The following is a 23,069-nucleotide window of genomic DNA, read 5'->3' as shown; positions in this document are numbered from 1 at the left end:
AAACAACTGAAAGACCCATTTTGGTCACATTCTAATTGGAAACCATATAAACAAATATGTAAGAAATAGAATACATCTTAATCTATATAATTTTTATTTGCATGCTTTCTGGATCATAAAATAAAACTGCGCCCAACAAGCCAAACAAAAAACATGTTCCTTATGTACTCTTGAGCAGCAAAATGGAAAAGTGACCAACAGTGAGCTTCTCAAAATACTATATGGGGGACATTCTAATTGGAAATTATTAAAACAAAAACAAAACATATCTTAACGTCTTAACAGCGGCGGTTTTTCCGCCGCGGTGCGGGCGTTCTATTGAGTGGGCGAGGCGCCGTCGGCCATCGGCCGACGGCAGCACCCGCGAGTTAGTGCTCCCGTCGGCCGTTGGCTGACGGGAGCACCTAAGGGGTTAATTTTTATAACAATAATTGGCTTTTATTTACTTTGTGCTTCATATGTAGTACAAACCTATATGAAGTAGCTAGGAGGCCCTGAAAATCAACTAGACAGGATGTGTAAAGTTTCAGAATAACTACACATATGAACAACTAAAAAAATAAGTTTATGGTCACAGGACTATATAAACCAATAAATAAATACATGTGGGATTTCACAAAATGTTGTGAAACTACAGCGGTACATGGCTGTAAACGTATTTAAAAATATATTAAAAAAATATATAAATGCATTTTACTACCTATTGCCACTTTTATAAAGTGGCAATAGGTAGGGACCTACCACTTACCTATATCTAAGGCCCTAACACTGAAAACAGCCAAAGTGTAGTAAAAACAATATGACTGCCTTTTCATTCTCTAAAATCATCCATTACCCAATGATAAACAGGCTCGTCCTCTCCATTAACCATGGTAAATTGCAATGTTATCAGGGTATACCATGGCCCAGAATATAACTAAGGCCTAGCTGTACTATTGAATTGTGGTACTCTTGCGTCATTCATGGTGTCACATGGTCAATGCCACACGTACGTCATATTTACAAAGCCATGCAAGGCCGCAGTGCGTGGCCCTGCATTGATTGGTAAATGTGGAGAAACGCAAGGCAGCGCAATTCGCTGTTTTGAATTACTCTGCACCCCATAATCTACATTGCTGCTAAATTTCACGTACCTTCCGATGCTATACTACTGTAGTCACTCCACTGTATGCTATTCCACTCTACACCTCTCTCTGCCTCTCCACCTCTGCCCTCTCTTCACTCTTTGATCATGTTTCTTATTGTTACTTATATGGGCACACAGATCTAGCTGTCAACTTCTCTTATTTCTTCCAACTGTATGCCATTCCAATACTTCACAGGAAACCTGACCCGTGCATTATGTATTTCTTCTTATTTAAAGAGGAGAACAAAAAGCTATTGAAACCATTAGTAAACAAATTTAACATCACAATTTGTGTTGAGGCAGTACATTTTATCAAAACACACAAGGTGATGGACGGAATGTTGCACATTGGCAAAACATTCACCCCTAGTCACAGATCTGGGTTTAATCCATCGTTATTTTGCTCACCACGCCACCCTAGTTCAGACATGGACATATGCAAATCAGTCTTGACCCTGTGCCTCATGGGAACAGTCCGGCCCGTACTGCCAAGCTATGTCTTCCCTGGACCGGAATCGTGCATCCTAGGACCGGTTTCTGGCTATCAGACGTCATCAGCCAGGATAGCTTGACTCCAGCGGTGTAGTGAGCACGGGAATCACGTCTGGGCATACCCTTCCCACATAGGGCGAACAGCAAAATACACAAGGCGATGGACGGAATGTTGCACATTGGCAAAACACTCACCCCCAGTCACAGATCTGGGTTTAATCCATCATTATTTTGCTCACCACGCCACCCCAGTTAAGACAAGGTCATATGCAAATCAGTCATGACCCATTTTGAAACCGGTCCTAAGATGCTTGTTTCCAGTCCAGGGAGAACCTGGCTTGGCAGTTCGGGCTGGACTGTTCCCATGGGGCACAGGGTCAAGACTGATTTGCATATCGCTGGTTCAAACTGGAATGGCATGGTGAGCAAAAAAAAGGATGGATTTAGGCCCAGGTCTCTGTACTAGGGTGAATATATAACATTGTTCTGCATTCTGTCAATCAACTGTTGTTTTTGCATTTGTCACCCCGAGAGGGACAGGTATGCTCAGACTGGAATCAAGCTATCCAGGCTGATGAGGGCTGAAAGCCCGAAACCGGGCCTAGGATGTTTGTTTCCAGTACAGGGAAGACCTGGCTTGGCAGTTCAGGCTGGACTGTTCCCATGGGGCACAGGGTCAAAACTAATTTGCATATGGCTGGGTTCAAATTGGAATGGCATGGTGAGCAAAAAAATGATGGATTTAGACCCAGATCTCTGAACTGCGGTGAATGTATGACATTGTTCTGCATTCCGTCCATCAGCAGTTGTTTTTGCAGTACATTTTATGCCAAGCGGCCAACCTCTGAATATTACAAGCAAACTGATAATATTTGCAGGTATTGTGTGAAAGCACTTAGTCAAAATTAATTCGTTTTTTTAAAACACATTTTATTAGTCAAGTAGCACATATCAAGCAGCCCCCTGCAAACCAGAGGCAATTGCAACAAATTCACATTTGCCATTGACTGTTTGGTTCAAAGTCTCTCAGCCCCCAAGGAACCTCTGCCCAAAGCACAAGAGCGTATAAAAAAAAAAACCACCCATACCCCAAACTCCCCTCCCCCCCCCCCCCCCCCAACTCCCCCCAGACACCACTCTCCTGGTCGCACAAGTCCACAGTTCCATTTTCACAGTCATGTAGAATAACAATATACAGTAAGGCACTCACGGTCCACCCCACCACCCCATCGGCCCATTCCTGTGTATCTATATGCAATCTCCCCCTAACCCAGCAGTAAATGCTCCTCCGCCACAGGGGGGGTCTAGCCACAAACCCTGATATTCTGGCCACCTGTTCCAGATTTTATAGTGCTTGCGTGGACACCTCCTGCTTACAAAGGTAGGTTGCTCCAGACCCATGCAAAAATCAAGACCATTTTTCCAGACCAGAACCGAGGGGGCCCTGGTCGCCTACCATGCCTGTGCAATATCTTGCTTTGCTAAGCCCTAACAATAAGGGGTGTCGTTTGTATCTGTTGCCTTCCACCCCTCCATTACGTGTAAAAGGGCCAGCTGCGGTGTGCGGGCTAGTTCCCAACCCAGGACCTCCGAAAGGCATGCCAACTCCCGCCCCTCCACCTCCCCAAAGCGCTCTAGTGATGTACAGTGCCATATCGTGTGGATAAATGTGCCTACCGCCTGATCACAGCGCAAACATATCGGTGAGGAAATCATCCCCGCCCGCCAGAGGCGCGTCCTGGTAAAATACACCCTATGAAGGTATTTAAATTGGACTAGACTAAGTCTCATTGCAATGGCGGCCCCACGCAGAGACGCCAGCGCCTCCACCCAGTCCTCTTCCTCCAGCACACCCACATCAGCCTCCCAGTCCCTCCGAAGCTTCTGAAGTTTTTGGGAGCAGTGTCTCACTAGGGTTTGGTATATGCGTGAAATCTTTCTGTCTCCCAGATCTCCCAAAAAGAGTTTGGCCTCTATAGGACTGAACTCGGGGATGTCCTCCAGACCCCGCAAACTTGGGGATAGCGCGTGTCTCAGCTGTAGGTATTGATAGAACTGCGCCGGCTGCAACTGGTATCCCTCCTGTAAATTCCGAAAGGACTTAATAGTGTTATCGACCACCAGGTCACCGAGGGTGGGATGCCATTCCCGTCACCAATGCATCTCATTTCAAGGGTAGGCCTCCTCCAGCACCCGCACCAGTCCCTGACCTGTCCTGCGACAACTGCATGATGTCATTCCAGTCCCTACCCAATACTGACATATGATCCGGCATCTCTGCCCAGAGCAACCTCAGCTTTTCAATAAGAGTCCATTGCAGCGGAGGCGGAGCGTACACACTACCCAGTATTAAGGGGAAGTCGCCAATCTTGCCCCGAATGACCACATAACGTCCCTGCAGATCATATCATTGTTCTTCATGTGTGTACTGAACCCTCCGGTGTATCAGTGTAGCCACACCCCTCGACCCCCTACTAAAGCCTGAATGAAAAATCTGCTGGAAGCCAAAACGCTGCAAGAACAGGGCCCTCATGCCCATAAGGTGTGTCTCTTGTAACAGAACGATATCTGCTCGCAGGCGCTTCGCATGCTGGAGTACTGCCCCCCGCTTGACCTTATCTAACATCCCTCGAACATTCCAACTCAGAATACGAAGGCCCCGTTGCTGACCATGTCCCCCATCATTCAGGCTAGCCATTCGAGAGTCTGTTGTCGTGTAACGCGGACATTAAGCCATGGTGATGTGAGTGTGAACCCCATCGTGCCTGTGGTAAACAAGTGACCTGGTGACCAAAAAAACCCCGACCCAACCAACCCCCCACCCCATACCTCAATCCCCAACTCTGAAGTATCTGTCGCGGAGGAGCTAAACCCAAGACCCCAACAGGAGGACCGGGCCCACCCCAACCAATGGATCCCCAATTCACAGCCCAACAACATGTAATAGAGCTTCTGCCAGTCCACCACCAGCGGAAGCACAAGCCCAGTTCATGGCAATCCGGCATGTGTCACAAATGTTCCGCCGCGTATCTGCTGCCGCCCCCATCATTTCTCCAAAGTCTGCTCTTCCAGGGCCGGCCCCTCTAGGGAGACCACCTCCCCGGACCGCGAGCGCCTCCTGGACCGTGACCGGGGCATCTCCTTCGCCGAGGGGTCAGGATCCCTACCCGGTGGGGTGTGGGGCCGTATCCGGACCATCTCGCCTGTCCATCGGAAGACTTCCTCAGGGAGGTTGAAGAAGTGAGTGCACGACTGAAAGACCACCCGAAGACGCGCAGGAAACAAGAGGGCGTATGGAAGTTTAAGCGCCCTCAGCCATGCCTTCGCGGCCATGAACGACTGGCGTTGCTGTTGAACCTGCCACGTATAATCGGGAAAGATCAGGATACGAGCTTTTTTGTACAGTAGTGGTTCTTTGGCCCGGGCCTGTTTCAGGATCGTGTCCCTGTCCATATAATTCTGTAACTTGGCAATAACTGGCCGCGGGCGGACCCCCACCGAGGGTTTTTGCATAAATGCTCGATAGGCCCGCTCTATCACAAAGCACCTTGACAGTGACACTCCATACTTCCCTCCTCGCAGCCCTCTGAAAATCCAAACAAAGCGGAGGTTGTTGCGGAGGGCCGGTCTCGCCGCATCTTCTGCCTTTAGTACCAAGCCCTTCTGGACTGTTTCCATCGCCGCCACCTTCCTCTTGAGCTCCGTAACATCATATTCCACACCCGAGATACGTGTATCGGCCTCAGAGATGCGGGATACTGGGTTCCGCAGGTCCTGGTGCAATAACATGACGTCCGCCCCAACTGCGCCAATCTTCGCATCTAGCATGTCTCTGGCCTGGGTAATGGCGGCCATGAGGGCCGCATTGTCCGGCATTGTTCCCTGCTGATCCCCCCCCGTCGCTCCAGACCCTCCACTCACGCCAGTGAACTTGTCTATGGGCCCTTGTTTAGTCGTGCCGCGGCCCCCCATTTCCCTGGTCATAACTTCTGGCCCGGCCGCGCAGTCTTCCACCTGGCCCCAACCCCACCCGGGCGCTCCAGCCAGTCTACTCCAATCCGGAGGGTCTACACAGCATTCCTTCTGAACCACAGGCCTGGCCAGCTCCCTGTCGTGTAGCAATGTTCGATCTCGAGTAGGGGGCCAGCTGCGCACCACAAGTCACAAAAGTCTGGGCGGGCCAGCAGTCCAAACCCCCCCGGCCCGACCCCACTGCTTTAGCAGCACTGCCCGTGTCACGCCTCCGCCGCTGCTCCACCAGCCTCGGGCAACCCTGCCTGCGTCCCGGGACCAGAGCCGTACAGCCAACTCGCCACAGCACAGTCCACGTGAGGGGCAGGGGGCCTCTTCCAAGCACGACACACCGGCCCCACAGGGACGACCTCCGTCCACGGGTGGGGGTACCCCCCGCAATGCCCTCCAGACGCCTTGTGTACCCTGGGGGGGCCCTTCCCTCAGTATCTTCCTCCACCAGCCCCCGAAGGAGCCACCATACTCCCTCTCCAGCAAGGGGAGGGGAGGGGGGGGCACCGGGGCCAGAGCAGCACACAGTTCCCCCGGGGGCCCCCCTGCAGCCTGACCACGCGCCGATCCCAGTTGCGGCAACTCCCGCTAAGGAAGGGGCTCGCAGGGAGCCAGGCCCGCCGCCCCTCTCACGGCCGTCTAGCCCCGCTCACCTCGTCTGCCCCCTCCAGGCGCTTGTAGCCACCGGGCCTCCGTCTGCCAGGCAGCCAGCCTTCGTCTGGCGCCAGTCACTCCCTGGGCCCGCGACCCTATGACAGCCAGCCAGTACCCCGGGGCTTCTCCGGACCTCACACTTCCCACAGGGGGCCCCCCAGCTCGACCCGACGGCCCACTGCAGGTCAGATCAGCCGCAGCCCCGCCGCCAGGTTCTTCCCGGATCCTGCACTTACACAGGCCATGCGGCCGCCTCTGCCGGATCTCTGCCCCACGACGGTCCCGGCTGCCAGAAGGGACACCGCCGAATAGAGGGGCTCACGCTGCACTCAGCTCGGCAGGTCAGCTACTCTTGCAATACCGGATTGCCAGGATCAATGCAGGATATTATACGGACTGGACGGAGCCGGCTTAGAACACGTCCGCCATATTTGGCTACCAAGCCACGCCCCCCTTAATTCATGTTTTTAATACAATTTTGTCATGATTTTAATGAATCCACTGTCGACTTGTCAGCAACACTTACCAGCTCCATGATTATGGAACATTTGTATGTTCTGTCTTGTAGAAAGGTTGTCGACCCTTGTTACGTTTTTTTAGTTACCATTTAATAAACTTAAAATGCTCTACATGTTTGCTGTGCACATATCGTTGGCATATTTCAAATTCTCTAATAAAAGAGAGGGACCCAGCAACCTAAGGGGTAGGGCACCAATAAAGACAAGTGTCAAGCAGGGAGTCCCCTTTAGGTAAATTTATATACCATGCATACTCACATTAACACCACTAAATTAACAGCAAAAAATGTGTCGGATTTCTACCGGAGAGTATGTTCGTGGCCCTATGCTGTCCTGTCATCCAACAGCCACTCTTGTATTCCCTGTCTGAGCTTGTAGTGACAGGCCGGCTCCAATATATGTTGAAAATGAGAATGTCAACTAGTAGAAATACAAGAACTTTATAATGCCCAGTGGTAAACTAGTTTTCAGATGTGTGCTGGCCACGTCTTCTCTCAAAGTGTTAAATATTTGGATATCATTTTCTGTTTACCTGTAGTTGTCCTTGCTTGTTTTTTTACATTGGCACATATGTAATAATTATGACCTCACTTAATAAAATGTGTTTCAAAAATATTTATGCCTGTCTAGATCTTTGGACCAGACACCACCCAAGAAGAATTTTTTGAAGGTACTGTAAAGGACCTGGTGAATTATTTGGTTGATGGAAAAAATGCACTAGTATTTACCTATGGCGTGACCAACTCAGGAAAAACATTCACTATTCAAGGTAAGACAAGGTGGCATATAATTAGTACACTACCAGATGTCCAATGCATTCCTAACTATTCTCAAGTATTTACTTTGCAGTATGCTCAGAATTTTCAATTACAATTTTCAAGGCACTCCAAAGGATGGTGGAATTTTACCTCGTTCGCTTGATGTAATCTTCAGTCGCATAAGAGGAAAACATTATTTGAAGATGAATTTCAAGCCTTTCCTCAGCAGTCATGTAATGAAGTTAGACGATGCACAAGTAAAGCAAGAGGAAGCATTGAAAGCTAGCATTCTTGCTTCACTGAAAGAGGTTAGTAGCATTGTTTATCACTAACTAGATTCCCATGTTTTTGATTAGCTTATGTGAAAAAGTCAAATGTAGACTATAAGTGGCATGGCTTTAAAAACTTTCTAATTAGTTAACATATATTTCCTATGTAGTCCTGGCTTCTTTTCCAGTCCATGGGCAGTTACGTTCAGCAAGGTAATCTTTCAGTAGTAGTCGTTGAGATTACTCTGGCTTGTTTCTCTGCTTGGTGCATATTTAAGGTTGCTAGAATTTTATTTAATTTAATTTAATATGGAAGGCCTGCACAGTTAGTTTTTTTAGTAAGTCATCCAGTACCTCACATATAGTCATTCAATTTGATAATTGGAATTCCTTTCAGTAGCAAATTGCAGGTGCATTTACTAATGTGTAAGTAGACTGCAAGTCCGAGAACAAAAGTATGTAAAACGATTCAGTATAATGAATAAATAATAATATTAAAAGACACCTATAAAGCGCACAGCTACCTCCGCAGATGTGCCCCGGGCTAGGGCGGAAAACAGAGCAGAGCGAGCAAGGTGCTAATACCTATGCTTGAACAGCTAGGTCTTCAAAGACTTTCCGAATTCCAGTTCAGAATTCAGCATGCATGCATGGATGAAGAGGCAAGTCATTCCAGCGTTTGGAGGCTCCAACCTCAAACGATCTACCCCCTAGCCTTGTTTTGGCAAAGCGAGGGACGGCAAGGTAAAGTTTTTGGTTGGATCTTAAGGATCCTCCCCGCTGGTAAGGATGAAGGGGCAGATTTATGATGCCCTTGCGCCGCAATTGCGTCACTTTATTTGACGCAACTGCGGCGCAAACAATGCGCCCTATTTACAACGTGACTCATCTAGGAGATGCGTCACGTTGTAAAGCCCTGCGCCATAAGGAGGTGTTCTTGGGCAGGGGGGGCGTTCCTGCGCAGGAATGCCTCCTGAAAGTGGCTGAGTGAAATCTATGAGATTTCACTCAGTCACTTTCTGGCCAATGCTGCGTTAAAACCCTGCGCCTGCTTGAAGCAGGCGTAGGTCTTGATGCAGCATTGTGTAGATAGGGCACCCCCGAGCCTTGCTGGAGCTGCGTCGCGCTTGCGACGCAACTCCAGCAATGCGCCACATTTCCGGCACAGATGCGTCACGCATCTGTGCCGTTTTTGCACCATGGTGCGCCGCATTATAAATGTGGCGCACCATGGGTGGCGTAGCTGTGGCGCACTGTGGCGCACGTTAACTGGCGCATCCCTCGGGATGCGCCAGTTAACATAAATCTGCCCCGAAGTCTCTTCCTCAGGTAGCTAGGGCCCCTGCCCTGGTATGCCCGAAATGCGAATGTGAGGGCCTTGAATTCAATTTTCTTGGTGACTCGGAGCCAAATGGAGTTGTCTGAGATGAGGTGAGATATGCTGGCAGAGTGGAACCTTGCAGACCATCCTCACGCCAGCATTCTGCACAATCTGCATCCTTTTGATTAAGCAGCTTGACAGGCCAAGATAGAGGCCGTTGGCATAGTCGAGGTGCACGGTCACCAAGGCATGCACAATAGTTATTCTGCATTCTTCCGGCATAAAGCTGATACATTTTCTAATAGTTTTCATCTTTCCAAAGCAGGCCCCAAAAACTTGCTAGACATAGGTCGAAAGGGACAGTTCTTTGTCACATCAGACACCAAGGTTCTTTACCGAATCCTTAGGCACAGGTGGAGCAGCAAGTTTTACAGGCCACCAAAAAAAGGGGGGGGGGGAGAGCGGCTTGGTTAAAGAATAGGAACTCTGTTTTATTGGCGTTGAGCTTTAAAAAGTTACTCTTCAACCAGATGGCAATGTTTTTAAGACAGTCTCTGAAAGAGTCAAAGACTGACGATGACACATCTCTGAAAGAAAACATCAGCTGGGTGTCATCCACATAGGATATCGCCTTGACCACATTGTTTGCTGAGTCAACAGGGTTTGTGAACTCAAGTATTTGTACTTTATTTTTAAGCAATTTACTTCCTGCCTAAGGTAGCGCCTGATTGGACTCGTAAGAGACAGAATATGCCTGATCTTGAACACACTACCCAAATCCTGTGGTAAAAGACTGTCCTCGTTCAATGTGAATTTGTGTTTTTTCTCCTTTGCCTATGTGCAAGCGGATTTTACAAGACGTGGCACCGTCTGTTGCCCGTTTTTACAAGTTTGTTGTATTTATCCATTGTCTCATCCTTATTGACTTGGAATTTTAAGATGTGGCTTCTGTTTTCAAAACCACAAGAGTAACCCAGGAATCACTAGGATCAAGGATACTATGTAATAAGATATACAGCAGTCCTTAGTTCATAAATGTACATACAATATTTAACGAAACCTGAGAGATTCCATTGGTTGTTCCAATGACAATAGACAAGAAATTTGTATTTCATTTTTGTAAAAAAATTTGAAGTAGGGAGCATACCCTGGCTAGGGTAGTTCCAAAACAAGTGTTAAATAAACAAAACAGTAAACTTACGGGCAAAAAAAAAATGTGAATAGTAAACGTATGAAGGATGAGGGACACTTGTTACAAAAACACAGCACTTCTGCACCCAACCGAAAAGTTTCTACAAAATCATGTGAGTCAGAGTGTGGGTCCAGGGTGTTTCGATCCCTTAGCAACATGGGATCATCACAGGGACAATATATATTTTACCTAGGACATAACTCAATAGAACAATGAGTATTTTAACACCTGATGATGAATTTCTCAAGGAAATGGTGGAGGAGCAGCATAGCTGAATTATATGGAGCCCCTGCTCCAAAACTTAATGGGAAGGTCTCTATTTATACATCATTGTAATGATTGTGGGTCCAGTTCAAGTTCAGTGGAGATTCACCGATCTGGGTTGTATCTATTTCTGATGGGATTGTCGGCGGTGTGGTGAGGATTTTTCTGGGGGCAGGGATGGATGGCGTTTAAGGTTGTGAGGGGTTGAGGGATGGGTGGAGTTTGTGAGTGGCTGAGGAGGCAGCAAAATAAAAGCATCCAAATGTTTAAGATTCAAATCCAAAGTAAAGCACTAAAATAAATACTTCTTACAAAATAAATTCTGAATGGAACACCTGCACCCACTGCATTTACACCTTAAAAAAATAAGCTGCAAAAGTTTAAAAAAAAAGAACATGCTATAAATTGGTTTCTATGAAATGGTAAATAACAGTCATCCTGTGAATTACCAGTAGACCGTTTAGATTAAATATTTTCTCAGTAATTGTATTCTGTGCAATCCTTTTTTATGAAAACGCATACAATGGAGGGATGTATCCCTAAGATACGGTCAGGTGGCCCAAATAAATATGGCGAAAGTAGTCCATAAAAAACGTCACTTTTCAAAATAAAATCAGAGTATTTTTGTAAAAACTGTTGATGAACTAGGCTTCCTTCGCTTTGTTAAAGGCACATTTGTCTAATATAGATTTTCTAATTGCCTAACATGTACAACATGACATTAAAAGAAAGTTCCAGAAAGTATTCATTGAAACTCTGTGCAATATTTCTAATTCAAATGTTCATTTTTTTGTTCAGGATGCTGGTCGTATTTTGAGGTCCGCTAGTCAATGTAGTCTGCACTCTAACAAGTCCACTACATTGTCGATGACTCAGGCTGGAGAATTGGGTAACTCAAACTTCAAACATTTTACTTGACATTTGTAATTTTTACTGTGCAAGCAAATAATTATGTTGTCCTACTATGCACCCTGCGCTGGAACTACTGGCAGCTTCTTGTAAAATGCATCATGTCTTTAAAGTACATAAAACAGTACTTACAACCCACAGGTTTCACTTTTTATATTGCATGGTCTCTGACACTCCATACCCACACATAAATTGACATAGACCAAAAATTCGGCAAATATGCACAGAGCAAAAGATCCAGATATCCATATGCACACAGACCCAAAATACCTCAGGATACCATTGTACATAAACTTAGAAGCAATCGTGCACATTGACCTCAGGCAGCGAGGAGCGTCAACAGGTCCTGCCAGTAACGAGCTGTGGAGGACTCCACCAATAACGAGCTTCAGTGGCCCCAGCCATTAACCAGGCTTAATGGCCCCATGGATTAACACATGTTAGTGGTCCTGAATGGGAATGTCCTCAGTGGCGCCAGGCAGGCAGCTATGCCTGATTTCTAAATGGACGAATGCATCCATTCCAGGATTCTATACGTGCCCTCATTGACACTGGTTTGATTTCCAGCAGGTCCACTCAGCCTTTTATCCTTTTGAGGTCAATAAAATAATTACTATTGAGTTGGGTAAACATAAACGTCCGTTTTTCTGCACTGAAATGCCTCAAGTTGTGATTGTGTGCTTTACAAATACGCCTTAGCAATAGTGTCCAGTGCATTAGCAAGTCTCCATTGGATCTAGCACCTGTATTGGCCCCAGGTTTTAATGACCATCAGTTCCCCTAGGCAGCAACGAGCCTTGCATAGGCAAAAAAGCACAGTTCTTTACCGGCACAGGGCAGAGTGGGCAGTCATCCACAATGACGAGTAGAGTGGGCCCACTATTCTGTTGGTGTGATCTGCAGTGGAAGCCTGAAGATGGGGAAAGTTGGGGGGGAGGGGTGGAGCCCTGACGGGATCTACCTGCTGTTGCTGTAACCTAAGGGATTAACATAAAATGAAGAACTTACTTCCTCCCTGAATGATTCCAGACTGTTGTGGGAAGACCTCGCCCTCTGCAACAGTAGTATAGAATCAAGATCATGTTTAGGATGATTATTGTGGTAGTTTTGTTGCCAAATCTTCCTGGTTCAGGGGCGCATAAGTTATGCAATGTTCAAATGTCAGCAAATTACAGCAACACACACGTCCTAAAATTGTACAGAGCTGCAGGCTGCACCAGTCCTCTCCTATGATTGCCATTGGTGAGATGTCCTACATACAGCCCATGCCAAGGAGGTGAACTGGTACACAAGTCAACCCAGTTTTTTATCCTTTCGGTCTTGTGTGTTTCTTTCTTTTCTTCTGCTTCAACACCCTGCGTATGCTCCGTAAGATCTTCCGCTGGATCCCCACCGAAACCAGGAAGACCGTCACCCAGGCACTCGTCACCAGCCGACTGGACTACGGGAACACCCTATACGCCGGAACCACAGCCAGACTGCAGAAAAGACTCCAACGCATCCAGAATGCCTCTGCATGACTCGTCCTGGACATCCCCCGACGCAGCCACATCTCCGGCCACCTGAGAGACCTGTACTGGCTCCCCGTCAGCAAGAGGATCCCGTTCAGGCTCCTCACCCACGCACAAAAGGCTCTCCACGACCTGGGCCCCAAGTACCTCAACGACCGCCTGACCTTCTACGCGCCCACCCGCCAGCTACGATCGACCACCCTCGCCGCCATTCCATGCATCCTCAGAGCCACCGCCGGGGGAAGATCCTTCTCCTGCCTGGCAGCCAAGACCTGGAACTCCCTCCCCATCCACCTGCGGATGACCCAGGACCATCTTTTCTTCAGGAAGCAGCTCAAGACCTGGCTGTTCACGCAGTAACGTACCCCTCTCCCCCAGCGCCTTGAGACCCTTCCGGGTGAGTAGCGCGCTATACAAATGCTATTGATTGAAATCAAACCGGAATATAATCCCATTCAGCAGATCACCCAATTTTGTGTGGGTAAAATGAGACACTCCCTCTCCTTTCTCCACGGTTATGCCACATATTCTGTTACTCCCATGTTTACATAAAGTACAATTAAAATCTCCTCCCCACACATATTGTTTGCTCAAATCTGATTCTAATTCCTTTATGACCCTTGACATGTTATTTTTCGGTATATTATTATAAAAATTGACAATGATAGTGCAAAAATTTCCTTCCAACCACAGGATTACCAAATGATAATATTGGGACTCATTAATGAACTTTACACATCTAGTTCTTAGCATGTTGGACACATAGGTACTAATACCTCCCTTATTACGGCCATATGTCCCACTTATTGCGGGTGTATGATGGGTCCTAAAGCCCTGCATATGAAGTTCTTCACTCTGCCATGTCTCCTGTAGACAAATCAATGTATGTTCTTTAACCAAATTGTGCCAGAGGGGATTTGAAATTTTCGAGGCCAAGCCAGCAACATTCCAAAATAGTATATTGCCCCCACTTTCTCCGTTAGATCATCATCTATTTTATCACAAGTTATAATCGGGTTCAGCATTTGAACCTCGAGGGAACCAGTTTTTAGTTCTTCTTCCTGATTTCGCTTCAGTACAATCCTTTTTCTGCTAGCTGTAATACAATTTTGTATGATCATGTCTTCTACTATGATAGTACCAATTACAGAGATCAAAGGGCCTGGCCCATTTTGTTCCTCGGCTACAGGTAGTCAGTCAACATCTTGTAAGGATGCTAAGGACTCAAACCTATTCTGTGTTGGTATGTTATATTGTGCCCCTCTGTTTGGTAGCGTTTGTTTTTCCCAGATATTATATCTGTTATTTACCATAGTATCGAGGGGATTCCAGCAAGCTGAATTCTGCGGTCTCTCTAGTCTGGGTTGGGAATTATACAACATTTTCGGCGGGTAGAAAAAACCTAACGGATGGATGGACATTTTTCTCTCTAAGATATGATTCTTACTGCCCATTATATGCAGCACAGTTTGAACAAATCTTGGGTCTCTCAAAGTTAAAAACAATGCAATCCCCCCGTCATTTTTCTGCAACTTCCCACCCATCCTACCCGCCTCACCATTTTAAAGTTTTCAAAAAGTGCATTAGTTAAGCCTGTTCCCCCCCCCCCCCCCCCAACCAAAATAGGATTTTATTTCGAAGTGATTCCCAGTGCTCTTTTTCTGTATGTTGCAAGAGTGGTGCATTTGCTATGATAAAACATATGGAGTTGCTGCAGGTGGCAGATCTAAATGTGTACTGCTTTTCACAACTAATTGGTCAGTAGCCTCTATTCCATGTCCTTGCTTCGGCCTTAGATGTTCAATGCTCCCGTTTTTATTAATACCATTTGCCAGTTTTATCTCTAAGTTAGAGTCCATTGTTTCCTATGTAGGAAAACCCCCTCTTGATGGATCATTTATATGTTTTAACCCCGGTATTAAAGAGTGATGTTGTTCAGATCTATCATTGAGATCATAGTTACTCACGCCATTTGGTCTGTCATGTCCATTCTTGTTATTAATTTTTATTAGCCGGGTTAGTTCATCCACTTTGTCATTTAGTTTTAAAAAGACATCATTTACAAGGGTCTGTAGGGCACCCAGTTTTTTGGTTAAATCAGATATTTCAAACTTTAATTTGTCAGCTGTATCCGCTATATCACCCATTGTGCATTGACCTAGGTCTATCATTTTTTGGCCCTCTTTGCTCTTGGACAAGTTACCATTTGTCTTCTTTCTTTTTTTGTGGCAGCTTTTTTTGGGGCATTGCTTACCACCGATAATTTTTTCTGAGTTTCATTGATTTCCATTTTCTTTTTGGCCGTTTTGAGGGCGGTTCCATTACCAATTCCAGGCTACTCTCCTGGATGAGATCACTAGTATTTAAAGCAGTACAACCATTTCCCAGCTGGCCTTGTGGGCCATGAATTATGTTACTATCATTTTGAACACTCTAGCCCTCCTTTCCTACTATTCTGCCATGTGACAACGTTTCCTTTACTGTGATAATTTGTTTTTCTAGAGCCCCCATAGCACCCTTTAAATATGTCAGCAGTGTTTGTTGTCCTCCTGTTGGTGCCAGCTCAGTTTTGCCAGGGGAAGCAGTCGCTATTTTTCGTTTTCCCATGTTTTTCTTTAAGTTTTCCGCAACAATTACCAATAGTAGGTTTTACAATTCCAAGAGCGAACTGGATATCCCAATTGACACAGGCGTGGTAGCAATGGTCTCAATGCTCCACAGTCCATTATTTATATACAACAACCAACCTTAAAGGGGGATAGCCCAGTCCAGTCTATAACAGTCTAGGACGGGCTAAGACTGGCGTGTCTTGGCCCGGTCTTCGCCCAGGCACGTCCCGTGCGCGTCCTGCGCAGCGGGAGTCGTGTCTGCCTCTTCTAATGCTCCAAGGCAGAGCTCCCCCCCCAGCCCCGCCTTCAGCTCACCTGGGGCGGGGGTCGATTGGGGAGCGTGTAGAAAGTGCCAAGTGCCTTCGCCAAGGAAGTCCGATCTGGGAGCAATTTTTAAAACAAACAAGTGCAAATGCAAAAGCCGAGGTTTGTGGCAGCAGAAGCAGGATTTTCCTCTCATTAGCAGCAGATTCAGTAGCGTGTTACTATTCAGGTTGTTGGAGATCCAGGACCAAGTATTTTCCTTTGGTGGCCTTTCTACTTTTGTTAGGTTGTTTTTCCAAATTCGCCTCTCACGATCTTTAATAGATATGGTTACATTTCCTTCAGGAACACATAGTGAATCCTTGGTGCCAAAAGTTATTTGATTGTGATGTTGCTTCCTGCTCTCGTTCATCTCTATTGTCTTTGCATACTCTTTTTGATTGACTCCTATGTTAAACCCGTTTACATGTAGGGAGTCACTTCCTTTCAATATTATGGAAGGGATCACAGAAGACTCAACTGTTAACACTGTGGGTCGAGAGTTATTTGGAAATGCCACTAATTTTATTTCTGATGTTAGGGAGTGCAGTGAGTGGATCTTATGGAGAAGGTTTAGGATCTTTTCCCGATTCAAAAGGTTGTTTCCCAAGAGAATAAGTTTTTTATTTTCAAGGTATGGTAGTGGATCTGCGTCCCCTTTCTTCTGGGATTTTCTGGAGTTGAATGGGTTTCTCCTTCTAAGTTGGTCTTAAGCTGGCAATCTTTTATAAGTTTTATAGTTTTAAAGTTTTAATGCCAGGGGATTTAGGAGTTTATAGACTTTATTTTGTAAAGGCTCTGAGAACATACAGGTTTGTGTATCCATTGTTTTTATGTTTACTAAAACTTCTTGTACACTAGACAGTGACTGCAGGAACTTTAATTTCCGTGTCTTACATTTAGGAATTCTTCGTTTTACTATTTTATTATTATTTTTCTCCTTAGTTCTTTTATTTTCCCTTCTCTTTGAGGTAGACCCTTACTTCTTTGTATTTAAGATTCTCAGAGACGACATCTCTTCTTTATTTATAGATTGAATTGATGACTCTTGAAATCTTCTCTGTTTGAACATTAGAAAGAATTAAATGACTTCATTTGGAATGTTTTCGCTTATGGGGTCCATAAATAATTTGCAAAGGGAGTAGATTTTGTCATCCTTTGTGTTCTTTCATTCCTCTTCTTTCTCGCTGTTTCTGACAGTTTGGGTTGCCTTTTGTATCTTAGCAGTTACATGATCTTTCAATAATGATGCTTTACAGCCTTGTTCCTTTTCTCCCTCAACTTTGTCTTTATTTACTAATTTTGAAGATTATGCCTAAATTGCTAATTTCTCTTCTTGTCCACCAGATATTGGAGTATTCCAGTCTGTGTTTCCAAGATCTGGTCTGAATTTTCCATATAGTTTTCTAGATGGGCCAATATTCGTTCCAGAATCCTCTGTAACGTAAACCGTGTGCTAGATATAGGATCATGCCTATTGGAAGATTGCAGAGTATTAAATGGAGGGAATTCCAGAGAATACAAGAGATTTTCAACTATAGCTGAGATACTACTTGGAGTGCTATTGAATAATTGAAGTGTCTCCTTTGTTGTTTTGGATACCTGTAAAGGAGGACTATAATTTACATCTGGTAAAGTGAAGTCAGTATCTGGTGTTTGAAATGGTACAGCTTCTGTTATTTGAGGTAATGATTTCTGGTGCTCCAAGTGCTCAGCTGCTTTTGTGCACTCTATTACCTGATTTCTTTCATATCCTTTGATTAATCGTGTAGATTTTCCTTTGTTTTCTCAAATTCTATTTTTTCTTTATTGTTGCATCATTCCAGTATTTTTGGCTTAGCAGCTGTTTCCTTTATATGACACGTACTTGAAATGTTGGGGAAAAATGTTATCTCTAAATTTCCGGGAAGAGCTCCAATATGAGCTGCTTTGCATATACTCCTCCTTATCAATTGTTCTGTGCCCAGTCTTTTTATGTTGATTCTTCGGTTTCTTAATTTCTTGTAGGCCATGTTGAAAAGACAGGAATTTACTGGGCTTACCCTGGGCCGCACCCTCGGCCGCTTCTATGGGACCTGGGCTCACTCTGTGCTTTGGGTCACTAAGCCCTCTGTACTCGTTCTCCAATCTCCCCTATCTGGTGTTATGGTGAGAAATTACTGCTTTGATTCCTGGGGGGCCGCTACGGTGGTTACTTCACTCTTCTGCTGTCACTGTGTGTGACCTCAAAGTCTTCTTTCCCGTCTTGTCTCTATATTTTACCACAATCTCTTCAGAGACCAGTCTATAAAGAGTGTTATTTTTATTGAAAATGTTTTTGTGGATTGGTGGGTAAGCTTCAGCCCAACATAAGATGTTGTAGGTAAGTATTTATCCTGCTGGCCACCAGCTCTTCCTTTTGCCTTAGGGTGGTAATACTTTTGGCTGGGCTGGCTTACGCTGCTGTGTTGCTAATGCTTTCCTAGGCGTACCCACGTGGGCCCCTTCTTGCAGGCTCTTCTCTACCAGCAGGGTGGATGAACCGGGCGACAGGGAAGATGAGGCAGTACCCCTGGGAAACCATTCTACCCCAAGCCCAGAGCAGAGGGGCACATAGGCACTCTTCTGCTCTGAGGCAGCTGTTAGTTAGGGGCGGACTGACTGACTGACTGACTGCCTGTCTACCCTCCTATTGAAGGTCCTAAAAAAGAAAGTTGAGGGACTAACTAAAAGCGATCACTCAAGTTTAACCATAATTATGCCTGAGGGCCTAGGAGCAAAATGCAGGTGGGGGTAAGAGCAGGGAGAGGTAGCACCAGCAATTGCCGGTTGTCGTGGTTATGACAGTGGTTTTATTGTTTGTCGTTGCGGCGCATATTTACAGTGGCAGCTGCAGAGTGGGGCACCCTGGGCGGGTCCGCAGGCCGCACCCAACTCTAGCCGAGCTGCCTCCACAGACAACAAGGGGCTCTCACTCCATGGCCGCCGACTACAGCAGCTGCACTTACAGCACTCACTGCTCTTATTGCTGATGCTGAGTTGGCAGGAGCCCTCGCAGGGCCGCAGGCCGTCTCCCGTTCTCCCGTCAGGAACACCCGCAGCTGACTCACAGCACTCACAGCAGGGGCTGGACTGGTAGGAACAGGGGCCCTTGCAGGGCTGAGGGCCGTATCACACTCTCCAGTCAGAAACTCCTGCAGCAGACTCACCGCTCCGCTTTCTGACACACCTGCGGAACACCTACACCCTATTTTTGTGGACAATGAGCATTTCAACTCTCCCTTGATATGTAGCTTCCATTTTGAGACAGCTGCGGTACACAGAAGCCCTGCATCATTTATTTTGTGTTGTACATGTTCTTTCACTAGACCAAGGAATCTCCTGAGTTTATTTTGACCCAAGAGACCTTCCTTTAGCTTATTCCATCAAAGGGCGATTTCTATTTGAATATCAGGATTTTGGCCACAAAGCCCCACCCTCACCTTCATGCAGAGGTTCTAGCCCCAATAGCTCCTTTGTTTTACCTTTCCCATGTTGTTGGAGGCAACCTTCAGTTTGGCTCTCTTTTGAAACTTAATGGGCTACAGTTGTAGGTCCTGCAATGTGCAAGATGTTTGACAAATTCAGACTCTGATTTCAAGAGGTAGAATTCCACCCAGAGCGATAACTCCAGGTAAAATTCCACTACCCACACATCTAGAGTCTTTCCAGACCCAGATTTGAGTTCCTAAACTATGGTCCAGACCTGGACACACTGGCCCTCTTACAAGCACCTACTGAAAGGATCAGAGTTGGCACCTACCCTACCCCTACAACAGCTGATTGGGTAGTGTTGTCTTTCCTCGTGAGCACCGCAGAAGCTGTTTCAGTATGTGACATAGTGAGAAGTAATTTTCAGGCAGTGAACAAAAGTAAGAAAGAACAATTTCTCCCATTTCTCTCGGTGATAGTTGAATATTGTTGAGATTGAGGACATTAAACCCCTCAGCGACCCCAGCAAATTCAAATATGTCTGGCTAAAAAGTCTTTGAATTTGCTTGTTAGCATGTCCAGCACCCTTGTCCTTGAACAACAGTCAATACATTTATCATTCCCAGATTTTACACACCGTACCTTAATGGTGTCTCAGGATTTCAAAATACCAGTTTGGACAACCCAGTGTAGTAATCAGTTAAGTCAACTATTTATTTAATGCAGTTTTATATAGCGTGAACTTTACCCAAAGGTATCAGAGCGCTTTACAAAAGAACCAGGTAAGTAAAAAAAGCTACACAAGATAGGGTAAAATATATATAGTTTCAGGTACACAAGATAGGCCGATCACACTAAAAAGTTACATATATGCACTTACAACGCTAACCGGTTGCATATTTATATTGAAAAATATGAGAGGTGTCAGCTTTAGGTTTAAACAGGAGTAAAATTTATATTTACAAAGTTGACCTCATGTGAGTGTTAGATGGTCGTAGTGGTCAAGAAATGGGTTGAGTTATTCCAGGAAGTGTATTTGGAAGGAGGAGAGTTTCAAGATCTGTTTTGAAGGTCCGGAAAGAGGTGGTGATTTGGAGGGATAGAGGAGGCGAGTTACAGATTCTGGTCGCATTACCAGAGCAGGCTTGAGCCATAAATCTTTACCTTTTGAAGGTTCGAGCAGTAAGTTTTCTGCATTGCGTGAGGGTCTATAGCCTCCTGAGATTTTGAGTTGATTAGCCATATCGCGTGGGGTGCAGGTGTGCAAGGCTTTGTGGGTGATACAGGCAATCTTGTAAATTGGCCTTGCTTCTAAAGGAAGTCAGCGAAGAGACAACAGTATGGGTGTGATGTGATCATTTCTTTTAGCCCCATATACGAAGCGAGCTGCTGAGTGGAGGATGAATTTTAGTGGGGAAAGGTGGGATATGGGGAGGCCAGCAAGGAGAGCGTTGGCAGTAGTCCAATCTGGAAAGAACCAATGATTGGACCAAGGTTTTTAGGTCTTGTACATGAAAGAACCATCGAACCCCCCCCAGAGAATGCGCTGTTGGTAGAGTGCATTCTTGGCGATGGAATTGATATGGGACTGTAAGTTGAGCCTTTTGTCTAGGATGACGCCTAGATATTTGGCCCTGTTAACAGTAATAGGCTTGTTGTTGAGAATGTTCAGATTGTTCGTCCAAGATTGGTTGAGAGGAGGAGGAAATCTGTTTTGGAAGGATTCAGTATTAGTTTAGGAGTAGACAGCAAGTGGTGGGTGGAGTTGAGAGTGGTGTTGAGGATTGGCATGTCATGCATGAGTGGAAGAAACCTTTAGGTAGATTTGGGTGACATCTACATATAGATGATAATGGATCCCAGATTTTTTTTAGATTACCCAGCGGTTCAATGTATAGGTTGAACAGTGTGGGCGCAAGGATCGAGCCTTGAGGGACACCTTGTCCAACAGCCATTGAAGTGGAGAGACAATTGGCTATTTTGATCATCTGGGATCTGCCTTGGAGCAATGATTCAAACCATTTAAGCACTGTGCCTTCAAACCCCATTCTATGCTTTAAAGTGTTCAAAAGAGTGTTGATATTAACAGTGTCAAAGGCTGCGGATAGGTCAAGAAGGATCAGGAGACAGGATTCATCAGAGTCAAGCACTCACAGGGCACCATCAATCACCTGAAGTAGCGCCGTTTTGGTACTGGAACCTTGGGTAAAACCATATTGGAATTCGTCAAGGAGGACTATAATGATAAGAATACCATAAAGGGACCCACAATGCTGCCAGCTTACTGAAAACCATAAATTGCACGTGTCTCACACTTCTTCATTCACCACACTCCTAAGCTCTGCGTCCCATAACCTAATAACTGCACCTCAATGATCATCACACACAACATGGAAACACTCTAAAACATTAGATAAAAAGATCAAAGACAACACCCTTCCTAACACACTTCCTGCATTGAGTAGCTTGCTGCCTTTGTAGGCAAGTGCTTCAGTGCTCCACATAGGGGTAATATGCACTATAATAATGCTGCAGAGCAACACAATATGATCACGTGCATGAGGGAAAATTAGGGGGGAAAAAAAGCAAATACACATTTCATCCATGTCATGATGCTTGACACTGATATAGCAAGAGTGTGCTCAAGGAGGCTAGAAATGGATGAATAATAGATGAATAATGGGGCCAAGGTCGGAATATTTGGATAAGATGTTTAATTTCACTCCTAAATGGTCGTAAATCTGTTTTAAATTAATGAAAAAACTCCCAGAGCAATGTAATAGATTTTATCTGCTGTTGCGCGTTACGCAGTTTGGAAGTATGTAGTGTTTCACCCTTCACCCCATGAACCATTCCCCTGTGAAAATGTGTGCTTTTTGTTTTGTCAATCCATATTGTAGCGACTACATATCTTTCTAGATAGATTATTAATTTGGTTTTATTTTTCCCACCATTGAGAACTGTACTCAAAGTTGGTGGCCTTTGTGGTGCTCCAAGTGGTGATTTTGTGAGAGATACATGCCAGTTCGTCAAGGCCCTTCGTGAAAGCCTCTGGGGGCGCTAGAATCATCTAAGCAGCTTACCAACTTAAAATTCCTGAAGAATGGATAGTGTTTCATAGCTGAGGTACTCCCAAGGATGGCATGAGCATGGTATTGCTTTGCCCATTAGAAATTAGCACATGGGGTGGTCAAGCAGATGACCGAGTCCATTCACCTGGGAGTCTGCATCTTGCCTCCACACCTCCTATCCCCCCATGCAAGTGCAGACTGCTTTGCAGTACATCAAGGCTAGGACCAATTGCAAGACAGAAAACCCAGTAGCCACAAAGAGGACGAGATTGGCAATATTCTACCTTGTCCCATTTACCATGCACAAAAGGGAGCATGGTTGGTTTAGAAGAGCACAGTGGGAGTAAATCTCTTGCCGAGGATATAGGTGTACCTTTGTTTTGCACACATACATGCTGAATAAACTAGAGTACAGGAGATCCCGTAGGAATTCCCACTGAGTTGGAGTCAGGACCACTTCTGGGTGTGGCAGACTTAAGGACTGCGCCATAGCAGGGACACCGTTAGACTACATTTATTTCAGTAATTAGGATTGCCCCATTGGATTACTTATTAAAAGGAAGTTGTGTTGGTGCAGAGATTAAGAATGCCTGTGGTGT

At 45.6% G+C, this 23,069-nt stretch overlaps 1 protein-coding gene across 1 annotated transcript in view; it reads left to right on the top strand.

The window, feature by feature from the left end:
- The window catches only part of LOC147724186 (kinesin-like protein KIF20A), a 434,630-nt gene that overhangs the window by 89,345 nt on the left and 322,216 nt on the right, over positions 1-23,069 (top strand). Inside the window, exons 4-6 of the mRNA XM_086966965.1 lie at positions 7,444-7,582; positions 7,695-7,879; positions 11,416-11,506. Coding sequence (XP_086823091.1) covers positions 7,444-7,582; positions 7,695-7,879; positions 11,416-11,506 — 415 coding nt within the window. The remainder of the gene's footprint in view (positions 1-7,443; positions 7,583-7,694; positions 7,880-11,415; positions 11,507-23,069) is intronic.

Source organism: Lissotriton vulgaris, chromosome 4_1, assembly GCF_964263255.1.
Source record: "Lissotriton vulgaris chromosome 4_1, aLisVul1.2, whole genome shotgun sequence".
NCBI classification, from domain to species: domain Eukaryota; kingdom Metazoa; phylum Chordata; class Amphibia; order Caudata; family Salamandridae; genus Lissotriton; species Lissotriton vulgaris.
The sequence above is the reverse complement of the archived record's forward strand: the minus strand, read 5'-3'. Positions and strand labels throughout refer to the sequence as shown.